General features: G+C 47.2%; 1 protein-coding gene across 5 annotated transcripts in view; it reads left to right on the top strand.

Annotated features, from left to right (window-relative positions):
• Dhx32 (DEAH-box helicase 32 (putative)) overlaps window positions 1–12,077 on the top strand; it is a 57,338-nt gene that overhangs the window by 36,458 nt on the left and 8,803 nt on the right. For all 5 annotated transcript variants that reach the window (XM_021193794.1, XM_029535480.1, XM_029535478.1 and 2 more), the window contains exons 5-7: window positions 3,041–3,286; window positions 6,213–6,312; window positions 6,397–6,555. In XM_021193794.1, coding sequence (XP_021049453.1) covers window positions 3,041–3,286; window positions 6,213–6,312; window positions 6,397–6,555 — 505 coding nt within the window. The remainder of the gene's footprint in view (window positions 1–3,040; window positions 3,287–6,212; window positions 6,313–6,396; window positions 6,556–12,077) is intronic.

Below are 12,077 nucleotides of genomic sequence, written 5' to 3'. Positions count from 1 at the left end.
AAAAAAAAAAAAAAAAAAAAAAAAAAAAAACAGTAGGCATGGCAGTCTTCTTCCATGGAAGTGATGGTCATGAGAGCTGCAGGGAGCACTCACCCTCCTGGGCCCAGAGCACAGAGGTGCTGCCTCAGTGGCCGGCCAGGGCTGGACTCCTCCTTATCCAGGGGCACAGCAGCTGCCCTGCCTGCTGCCCCACACCTGCTGGCTCCTGCAGACATGCCAGAAAGCCTGAGCACTCCGGGTCTGGGTCTCGTCTGTCTGCTGCCTTGCAAACTTACCACTGTGGTACTGAGGAGCCTTCCTCAGCAGCGCTCCTGTCCTAAACTCCCTGCTCAGAGCTACTGATTTACCTCATGCTACTCAAACCCATCTTGATTTCTACATACAATTAAAACCTGCTATGGTCCTTCAGTACCATATAAGACAAACATAGGTGAGAGCTGGTTTTTTAGGAAATTCAAATTGCAGACATTGCTGCTAACCGTGGTTTTGGGAGTGGACCGTGCATTCTTGTCAGATGTATCACACATGCTGACTCAGCCCCACACCTGCTGTGAGTTGGTCCCCACGACAGTGCACGGGCTTCCCTGTGACTTCGAACTGACCACACTGAGCACCCTGAGTGCTTCCAGCCTTTTTTAACCTGAGAAAAAAAATATGAAATTAAGTAGAAGATGTAAGTTGAGGTCATAGTGTTTAGTCCAACCAGGTCACTGTAAGGGACCAGCAAACAGGCCGGTGCTCAAGGGTCAGAGTTTCCTGGGAAATGCTCTGTGTGGCTGCGGGGCCTCTTTGATTTCAGATGCCTTCTCTCAGTGACTGTTGTGGTTTCCACAGCTTTGTGTGTGGTCACAGCAGAGTCCCGAAGACTTACTAATACCTGAGGGAATACCCTGGGTGTGCTAGAGTGCACCTTTAATTCCAGCCCTTGAGAGGCAGGCAGGTCCTCCGTCCTGTTTCACAGAGTGAGTTTCAGGATAGCCAGGGCAAGGGGGTGGGGTGTCTAAATAGGCAGTTTCTGTGAGTTTTATGTCAGCCAGAATTACATGATGAGACCGTCTCAAAAAAGCAAAGCAAAGCAAAACAAAACCCAGCTCAGTTACCTCTAACCATTAGGGCTTTTCCGCGTCCCAGTGCCTGAACAGTGACATAGAGACTTACTTACGTATCTATGCCTAGGCCGTATGCTAGGTTTGCTCCCAGCTCTTAACTTACACTGACCTGTTTATACTACTCTGTGTCTGCCATGTGGCTGGTTACCTCTCCTTACTTCCATGTCAGACTTCCTCCGAGCCTGGATGGCAAATCTTCCCACGCCTGACTCTTTCCCAGAGTTCTCTCTGCCATTGGTCCACCTTCTGTTCTATCTTTTGCCATAGGCCATAGGCCTGTTATTTTAACCAATCAGAGGGTGCCTTAGGCAGGCAAGGAAGGACAGAGACACATCTTCATGCAGTGTGTATAAACATTATCCCTTATAGTTATCAAAATTATTTTTTCAACAATATTCTAAGAGGAAGTAATTATTTCTCTGCTGTTTGAAGGTTTATATTGGTAAGAGATTGTTCTGAAGTGGGCTTCCAGAGCTGAATTCTTTTGCTGTATTCTGTTGAGAGTTAAGGACACCTACCTGAAGAAGGAGGAATGTGGGCGTCCCCAGTGAGGCTGTCCTTAGAAAAGGTGTGTGGTAAAATGAAGCAAGCAATCTGGATCACTCATTTTGTTTTTTAGACAGGAAGCCAAGAACCTCTTAATCCTCCTGCCCCTATCTCCCAAGCACCAGCAAGAATAATTTTCTCTTACTATCTAGTTGACTAGTCTTTCACTATTTGGGATATAGACAGTTGTGCCGTTCGCTTACTTTGAGAAAAAAAAAACCATTTTGTCCAGGTGTGTATGTGCATGATGGCAGCCTGAGAGCAGGTCTCCTGGGAACAGCCCACCCTGGCTGCCAGCAGCCTCTGCTGCCTGGACTCACTTTATGCTAGATCCCTCCTCCAAACCCCTCCCAGTGACTAGAGCCACTCTACAAATGGTGTAGCAAGGAAGGTACCATGAGCTAAAGACAGAGAGAAGGGGATGGAGCCTTAAAAACCGCAGAGGTCACAAGAGGCCAACTTTCCAGTTGTGGGGGCTTTAGTGAACTGATGGTTCTGATAAGCCAGGTGAAGCTCCTGTTTGGTGGCTTGTGTTGTACTTTAAAAGATAGAAAATTTTGCAACTATTAAAAAGGACTCAGATTAAGAACATCTATTCTCAAAAACGAGCTGAGGTTTGAGAACTGTGCAAAGTACCTTGCCTTCAGGCTCTCCTGTTTGCTTTTAAGCAATTGCATGGCTGTTGATTTGTTCTTTTCCCCCATATGTGTGATGTACATTTGAACAGGTTGTTCTAAATGCCTGCAGATGCAAGGCAGCAGCGGCAGTGACAGCTCCCTGCCCCTTTACAGCCTTTCTGCCACCACTTTGAAGTCTATGTGGGTCAAATGATGTCTAAGGTGACCCAAGCAAGGCTCCAGTTGTATTCTTGTATGTGCCTTTATGTTTTATTTTAGTTTTTTGAGACGAAGTTTCACACTGTAGTTCAGGCTGGCCTTGACTTCATGGCAATCCTCCTGCCTCAGCCCCTGAGCCCTGGGAATCCAGGCAGGGGCCAGCACACCTGGCTGGTATGCTTTCCTTTGTAGAAACTCGAGGTGCTATTGGGCAGTGCTTAGTTCCGTTGGCTTGGTGCAGCGATGTGAGGGTGAAACTGATTCCCCTGCTCATGCTAATGTGTGTGAGGAACGGCATCAAGCTGGGCAAACAGCAGAAGGAAGGCAGAGAAGTAGGCAGGGCGTTTTCAGAGAGGAAAGCCATGACATTGTGTAGAAATCACATTTAACTTGCCTAAAGGACGATTGCGTCCCCTTTCCTTATTTAAGGCAACATCCTAGACATTTCTTCTTTTGTGTGTATTATTGCCTAAAATTTTGGAATTGTGGGGTCATTTTTTACTGAAATACTGTTACTTATTCTCATGGATGTTTATTTTTTCACTTTAGGATATTGAAAAAACCTATGAAATTGTATGTCAGGAAGGATCCAACTTAAACCCAGATGTGGGAGAGCTGGTGGTCATCCCCTTGTATCCCAAAGAGAAATGCAGCCTGTTCAGGCCAGTGGATGAAACAGAGAAAAGATGCCAAGTGTACCAGAGACGGGTGGTGCTGACCACCAGCTGCGGGGAGTCTCTGATCTGGAGCCACACGGTCAGATTTGTCATTGATGTTGGTCTGGAGAGAAGGCAGGTAATCACCATCCTGGGACAGGGTTGGCCAGCCTTCACTGGACCCACTTGCTGGGTTCCTACTACACCAGTAACCAAAAAGTGAGGGTGCACTGTGACCCAGGGTTCTCTTTACTGAGTCAGGTGTGCTTGGAGTAGTTGCAGCCATCCATTAAAGTCTTGGCTGTATCTCATTAGCATATTGGTAGTCTGGAAACAAATTGAGGGTCAGAGGCTTAAGGAAATACCAAACTTTAGCCTAAAGGTATTAGTTCCTGTCTACCTACCTGCCTGCCCATCTCCTTCCTCCCTCCCTTCCCTCTCCCTTTTAACTGTGGATTAAAACAGGGCCTGCCACTTAGTAGCCCGGTACCCAACCCCGTGTGTCTTTAGGTAAGCTACTAGCACAGTACATTATTCAGCCTCTGAAGCTTCTCTGGTATGTAGTATCTAGTTGTCCGTTTATCAGGGTAATTAGCATCTTTGGGGAAATTGGTTTCAAGTGAATTGACTAACTTAAAAATATTTGATAATTGGACAATTTTTTAATTCTATTTTTTTTCCTTTTTTATTAGATGTTTCCTTTATTTACATTGCAAATGTTATCCCCTTTCCTCCTTTCCCTTCCCAAACCCCCCCTATCCCATCCCCCCCCCTTGCTCACTAACCTACCTACTCCTGCTTCCCTGTCCTGGCATTCCCCTACACTGGGGCATCTAGCCTTCACAAGAACAAGGGCCTCTCCTTTCATTGATGTCCCACAAGGCCATCCTCTGCTACATATGCGGCTGGAGACATGGGTCCCTCCATGTGTACCCTTTGGTTGGTGGTTTAGTCCCTGGGAGCTCTAGGGGTACTGGTTGACTCATATTGTTGTTACACCTATGGGGCTGCAAACCCTTTCAGCTCCTTGGGTACTTTCTTTAGCCCCTCCATTGGGGACCCAGTGCTCAGTCCAATGGATGACTGTGAGCATCTACTTCTGTATTTGTCAGGCACTGGCAGAGAGCCTCTCAGGAGACAGCTCTATCAGGCTCCTGTCAATATGCACTTGTTGGTATCCACAATAGTGTCTGGTTTTAGTGGTTGTTTATGGGATGGATCCCCAGGTAGGGCAGTTACTGGATGGTCAGTCCTTCAGTCTCTGCTTCACACTTTGTCTCTGTAACTCCTTCCATGGGTATTTTGTTCCCCCTTCTAAGAAGGATTGAAGTATCTACACTGCTCTTCCTTCTTCTTGAGGTTCTTGTGGTCTGTGAATTGTATCTTGAGTATTGCGAACTTCTGGGCTAATAATCCACTTATCAGTGAGTGCATGCCACGTGTGTTCTTTTGTGATTGGGTTACCTCACTCAGGATGATAGTTTCTAGTTCCATCCATTTGCCTAAGAACTTCATGAATTCATCGTTTTTAATAGCTGAGTATACTCCATTGTGTAAATGTACCACATTTTCTGTATCCATTCCTCTGTTGAAGGACATCTGGGTTCTTTCCAGTTCCTGTCTATTATAAATAAGGCCGCTATGAACATAGTGGAGTATGTGTCCTTATTACATGTTGGAGCATCTTCTGTGTATATGCTCAGGAGTGGTATAGCTGGGTCCACAGGTAGTACTATGTCCAATTTTCTGAGGAACTGCCAAACTGATTTCCACCAGCAATGGAGGAATGTTCCTCTTTCTCTACATCCTTGCCAGCATCTGCTATCACCTAAATTCTAATTTTTTTCTTTTTTATATATAATGTATTACTTTATGTGCATTGGTGTTTTGCCTGTGTGTGTGTGTCTGTGTATCTGTGTGTGTGTGTCTGTGTGAGGATATCAGATACCCTGGAACAGGAGTCATAGACAGGTATGAACTGCCATGTGGGTGCTGGAACTTGAACCAGGGTCCTCTGGAAGAGCAGCCAGTGCTCTTAACCAGTGAATTAACCAGTGAGGCTGGTAGCAGATGATACTGAGGTCCCATACTACAGAGTGTAGTAGAAACAGGCAACTTGCAGATTCATATGTCAGGTCCCTTGCAGTGTCTATCTCCAGACCCCTAATTCTAAACATTTTAGAAAATAAATTATTAAAGTTGGGCAGTGGTGACGCACACCTTTAATCCCAGCACTCAGGAGGCAGAGGTAGGTAGGTCTCTGAGTTTGAGGTCAGTCTGGTCTATAGAGCAAGTTCCAGAACAGCTAGGACTACACAGAGAAATCCTGTCCTGTCTCAAAAAACAAACAACAATAATAAAGATAATAAATTATAATAAATAAAATGACTTTATGCAAATTATTTGTCTCAAGGTTCCCTTGAAACAAGTTGTAGGTAGTCTCTTCTGAGCCAGCATCTTGCCCTGAAGCCTGGCTGGCCTTCATCCTCCAAGTGCAGGGATCTTAGTCTCGCACAGCCACACCTGACTTGTTAGAGTCTCTCTTCAGTTACTTCATTGTTCCTAGATCACAAGCTGTCAGTAGCCCCTCTAAGCCACACACAAGAGTAATTGTTAGTGTTGTGTGGCATTTTCAGTAGGTGTACTGCCCAGAAAATCCCATGTGTGTCATAAACATGGGCCCACTGAAGTAACAACACTCGGCCTGAACAACAAAACATCAAATCAGTTCAGCCCTGTTGAATGGAAAGCCCTTCTTTCATGTGGCATTGTGTGTGTGTGTGTGTGTGTGTGTGTGTGTGTGTGTGTGTGTGTGTGTCTTGGGAGGAGGGGGGGTCCCCCGCTCACCAGCATGAGGTTGATGGCAGGTGATACTGAGGTACTACACAGCACAGGCAGCTTGCTGATCCATATGCCAAGTCCCTTGCAGTTTCTATCTCATAGTGTGTTGGTAGACACCAAAGAGCCTGACAGCATTTCTGGTGGTGCTGAGGGCAGTCACTGTGGGTAGAGGCAGGTGACTGCCCCTGAGTTCCAGGAGCTAACCTGCTGTGTTTCTGTTAAAGGTATATAACCCCCGGATCAGAGCCAACTCCCTCGTCCTGCAGCCCATCAGCCAAAGCCAAGCAGAGATCCGGAAGCAGCTCCTTGGGTCTTCTCCCTCAGGTAGTGTGGTGGGCACAAAGCAGTGTGAAATCCACAGGGATGCCACAGCAACACTGAAGCCATTTCCCTTGAATTTTTTTTAAGGAAAACTTTTCTGTCTGTACACTGAAGAATTTGCCTCCAAAGACATGAGGCCCCTTAAGCCAGCGGAAATGCAGGAAGCCAACCTGACCAGCATGGTGCTCTTCATGAAGAGGGTGGACATTGCAGGCCTGGGCCGCTGCGACTTCATGAACAGGCCAGGTAGCTTTACACTCTGCTTTTCTTCCTATTCCTGCCGTTTCTCCCTGTCACGTGACTCCTGACAGCAGGAAGCATCTATTTCTGTAAACCGGCATGCAGTTCGCTCAGTGCTGACCCTTCACTGTCCCAAGGGGAAATTATGTCAGAATTAAAAAGGACAAAAACCTAGGTGTGTTGTGTGTGTGTGTGTGTGTGTGTGTGTGTGTGTGTGTGTGTGTGATGAAGACTTGTCTTAGTTAGGGTTACTATCGCTGTGATGAAACACTATGACCAAAAGCAAACTGGGGAGGAAAGGGTTTATTTGGTTTGTACTTCCAGATCAATCTTTATCATGGAAGGAATATTGAGGACAAGAACTCAAGCAGGGCAGGGATCTGGAGGCAGGAGCTGAAACAGAGGCCATGGAAAGATACTGCTTATTGGCTTGCTTCACATGGCTTGCTCAGCCTGCTTTCTTATAGAATCCAGAACCATCAGGCCAGGAATGGCCCCACCCAAATGGGCTGTCCCTCACCCATCAATCATTCATGAAGAAAAGTCCCTACAGCTGGATCTTATGGAGGCATTTTCTCAATTGAGGTTCCCTCCTTTCAGATAACTCTCTCTTGTGTCAAGTTGACATAAACTAGCCAACATAAGGGCCAAAGATCAACATAAGGTATTTTCCTGTATCACTTGTTACCTTCATTTTTGAGACAGGGTCTGTTATTGAACCTGGAGTTCTCTGAGTGGCTAGACCTGCTGACCATCAAGCAAGCCTCTTGGATTCTCCTAACTGCCCCCATCCCCCAGGCCCTGAGATTCAGATGTGCACCAGCAGCCTAGCTGTAGATGTGGCTGCTGGGATCTGAATTCAGCTCCTTATTCTTGTGCGGTAACACTCTACCCACTGAGCCATTTCCCCAGCCCAGATAGTGTCTTATGTTTTGGACATTGGAGCCAGAAGGACTGGCCAGTATAGGGAGGGACAGTGGGGCACTGCTCTCTAAGGGCAAGATGAACAGAAGGTAAAGGATACATTCCCAGTGGCTTGGAGGTCCTCCTCATGGATCATGTTAGCACCTGGGGAAAACACACTCAGATTTCACTCCTTTGCAATTCAGGTTCAACACATACGGGAGGGGAGATTCCTGAAGCAAGACTGAGACATTTGAATCCTAATCTGAGCAGTTTCTTCCTGGGGTTTACTTTCTCCTGTCCCCAGAGCTACTGGAATGCTGAGGAGAAGGAAGGCCAGTGAAGCCAGGTCAAGCAATTGCTACCTGAGGGACAGCCACCAAGGCAGAGCAGTGTGACGGTGACCTGCTCAAAAGGAAGTCAGCTTGTGGCTTTCACTGCATTCCTGGTTGGCTTATCCTCTCTCTGGGGTTAAAGCCTTCTTCAGCTCTAGGTGCAGTGTCTGGGACATGGTGGCAGCTGTACTTGTCAGCAACCAGCTGGTGAGGAAGATCTGCCAGCAGCCATAGTCTGTGTATCTTATCTGTTTAAACGCCGGCCTGTCCTCTAAACACTTGGTCACTTATATATGTTCATTGGTGTGTTAAATCATTTAAGACAGTAGCCCAGTGACTGAATGCTGGTTTTTTTTTTTTTTTTTTTTTTTTTTTTTTTTTTTTTTGTTGTTGTTGTTGTTGTTTTTTTTTTTTTTTTTTTTTTTTTTTTGCTCCACTTTACTGATGAGAAACGAGTTGCTAGATTCAGGACAACTCACAGATGGAGCAGGTGGCACCTTCCCTGCCAGTGGCCGCTGTCTGACTGTCCTGGCCCTCTTTTCCTACAGAAGGTCCCCCGGTGGCTTTCCCTCTTGTCTCTGATTTTCCTACGGAAGGTCCCCGGGTGGCTTTCCCTCTTGTCTCTGGTTTCCCTACAGAAGGTCCCCGGGTGGCTTTCCCTCTTGTCTCTGGTTTCCCTACGGAAGGTTCCTGGGTGGCTTTCCCTCTTGTCTCTGGTTTCCCTACGGAAGGTTCCTGGGTGGCTTTCCCTCTTGTCTCTGGTTTCCCTATGGAAGGTTCCTGGGTGGCTTTCCCTCTTGTCTCTGGTGCTCCTTGCCAAGCCTGAGCAGTAGGAGGCTATGAATAATGAGTGGAAGGGCTCAGCCAGGGCTTCCCATTTCCCTCCCAGCATGCTCCTGCAGCTGATGGGGACCTAGCTAGCCCCATGGCCAGGGAGACCCCAGGCTGTCAGAGCAGGGTCCGTCTCCTCTCACCTGCTTTCTTCTGTGACTTGGAGCTTAGCTTCCAAAAAGCAAGCAAATGTCTAGATCACTGTATGAAGGGCTCTAACTTAAAGTATTACCTGCTGTTTAATCAATACCTTAGTTTTTTCTTCTATTTACGTAGAAATAATTTAATTTCCCCACACTTTTGGCCAGTGGTTAAACTTTTCCATGATGCTTACCCTAGAAGTAAATAACAACCTGCCTGAAATGTCTGTGTCCTTTGCTGTATTTTGCAAGACAGATAAGTAGGCGTGTTTGAAATGGGAGCTGTGTGACCCAGGCTCTGTGCGTGCTCCCCTTCACCTTGTCCTGGCCCTGAGCATGACATCTAGGGGTGAGAGTCTCAGCCACTTCCTCCTTTCTACATGATGGTCCCTGAGCGTCACGTGGCTCGGTGTCTGCCACAGGTGGATCTGCTACAGTGGTCCTTCCAGAAGCCTCCTCTGCAGAAGGGTTTTCGCTGCTTTCACATTTTGTTGTTAGGGGTTGAACCCAGAGCCTGAGCAGCCTATGAGCGTGCGCCACTACTGAGACACCGTCCAGACTAGACTTTTTTCATGGTCAGGATGGACCCTAGAGACTGCTTGCTGGGCATGCAGAGCACCGCTAAGCTATAGCGTTAGCCCAAGTGTATGTCGCCCGCTAACGCTGCCATCCAGCCTGCTGCTCTGCCTCGGTACCCTCAGCATCTTTCTGCTCAGGACAGGGGATGTTTGATGGACCAGATGCAAGGGAGGAAGTTAGAGTAGGCTCGCAAAAGGGTTCTGAGAAATCAGACATCAGAGATACCTGAAGGAAGCTGGTGGCTGGGCTATGGGCTCCCTGCTCTCTGGGTGGCTCCTGTTTGCTGCTTACCTCTTGAGGTTTCAAACTGATAACTGGGAACAAAGGGGTCAGAGTCACCATTTATTTTTGGCTCCTGACAATGTGAGCAGCTGTTTTCTGCTGTGCTTGGGGAAATAACACTGAGGATGAACTCTGACTCATCATTTTGGAAACAAAAAAGATAGAAGATGCTGTGGCTGATGCATTTAATTCAACTTATAATTGAAATGTACGAGCACAGCAAGCTCTCTGGCCTTTTCAGGCTCTGTGAACCGTGTGGAAGTGGTCTTGGCATGACGAGGCTACCGGCAGTTAAGTGAGTTCCCTCGGCATGGAGCTCTCTGCAGAAACACTAAATCCAGGGGGGGTTGTTTTGTTTTGTTTGTTTGTTTGTTTTGTTTTTCCCTTTTCCTTGGCTGCATGAGGAATGACCTCCACATGAGTGTCACAACCACTGTTGATCTGGGTCAGCAAGCCCAGGACTAACTGAGTGCCTCAGCAGAAGCAGATGGCTAAGACTGTTGTTATTGTCCTTGGAAGGCAAAGGCACCTGGACAGGGATTTGGAGAGAAATCAGGCAAAATGTCCCTGACTCTGCTGAATGTCATCTCTATGCTCTGATTCAGAATTTGTTCTAACTCGTTGAAGATAAAACTGGTTTTGAGATGACCAGGATTTCTGAGATTTGAAGAGAAGAATGAGAGCCAGGGGCATGGTGATACGTGTCTATAATCACAGCACTTACACATTGGAAGTGGAGGCAGGAGAATTGGAAGTTCAAAGTCAGTCAGGATAGGTTATTTCTCTGCCAGTGAAATGAGCCAATTCAAGCCAGATTAGAATATATTAAAGGCAGGTTTATTGGGAAGCTGCTATCGGGGGAGTCACCATGGGGAGAGGGAAGGGAAAAAAGAGAGAAAGTGGACGGGGTGGGTGCAGAGAGAGAAAAGAAGTAGAGGGGGCAAAATGTCTGGGCTATATAGAGCAGAGCCTCTGGGGAAGAGCAGCCTAGGACAGCCAGGGCTACACAGAGAAACCCTGTCTCGAAAAACCAAAAAAAAAAAAAAAAAAAAAAAAAAAAAGAGCAGCCTAGCCCCTGGGCTGGAAAGTTCAAGGTTAGGGCAGGGTCTGAGGGATACTAGGGGAAACTGGAGGCTAGGTCTGAAACCAGAGGCTGGTGGGGAGGGAGGAAGGGAGAAAGGAAGGAGGGAGAAAGGAAGGAAGGAAAGAAGGAAGGAGGGAAGGAAGAGAAAAATGAATTGTACCCACTTGGACTTGTAGCTTGGTGTATGCAACAAGACAGGGAACTGAAGAGAACACACGGTGTGGGCGGGGCCGGACTCCTCGTTGCAAAGGCCAATTGGAGAGGGGATCCAGCTCTGCAGTGGTCCCATCGGGGCTCAAGAGAGGGGATCCAGCTCTGCAGAGGCCTCCTCAGGGCTCAGGTGCATGCTTTTCACTAGCAGACTCCTGAGCTAGTAAACCTGGAGCTTCTGTCATCACAGCCACACTCCCAGAGGCATCTGTGAGGATGTCTGCAAGTCTGTGAAGTATTGAGGACACAGATTGGTCCAAAGTGCCACAGTCTGTACTAGGGAGTGAGAGAAAGCCTCCTGCTAGCTTGGCTCAGTCGTCAGAGCTGCACCTGGAGCTTTGGACAGACTCCTCTCTGCAGGCAGAGGATGCATGCTGCATGTTACCTCCGAACAGCCCAGAGCTAAGCAGCTGTTCAACCTCTGTACCTGCAAAGACCATAGCTAGAATGTTGTTGTTGTTGTTGTTGTTGTTTATTTGTTTTTATTACATTTACTTGAGAAGGTCAGGGGACAAGCTGCAGGAGTCAGTTCTTTTCTTCCACCATGTGGATTCCACAGTGTCGTTAGGGCTGTCAGGCTTGTGCTGCAAGCATTTTCCCCACTGAGCCATCCTCTGGTCTGAGTGCTGGGTGCTGCACAGACACCACTGTTTGTGCAAAGGCCACACAGAATTTATCACTATCTTCAGAGAGGGATATGTGCATCCTTGTGTGTGTGTGTGTGTGTGTGTGTGTGTGTACAAAGAGGAACATTCCAAAAATAGTTCCCAAGATGAAACCCATTGGAGCATCTTGGAAGCATTAAGAAAGTCATTTTACAGATAGTGAAAACTTAATCAGGGAGGAAGTTAGAGGCATGGACTAGAAATAGTTTTAATATAACCGCAATCAAAGTAACTGCCTCAGGGCTCAGGTCAGCTAGTTAATGTATTTTCATCTCTTAGAAAAGTGACCGGGGTTCAATAAATGCTTGAAATTGCAGGTCTGAGCGACTCCTATCTGCCCAAGGCTACCTACCTGGACTACAGAAGGTACTTCCCATGAGTGTGCAAACAGTGATCACACTTTCCATGGGTGTGCAAGCAGACAGTGATCACAGTGATTAGGAGATGTCACCACAGTGCCCTGAGATGGGTTCCTAGATACTGAGCCTAATGGCCTTGC

This window comes from Mus pahari, chromosome 1 (genome assembly GCF_900095145.1).
Source record: "Mus pahari chromosome 1, PAHARI_EIJ_v1.1, whole genome shotgun sequence".
In the NCBI taxonomy this organism is placed as follows: domain Eukaryota; kingdom Metazoa; phylum Chordata; class Mammalia; order Rodentia; family Muridae; genus Mus; species Mus pahari.
This window is presented reverse-complemented; position numbering and strand designations above follow the sequence as displayed.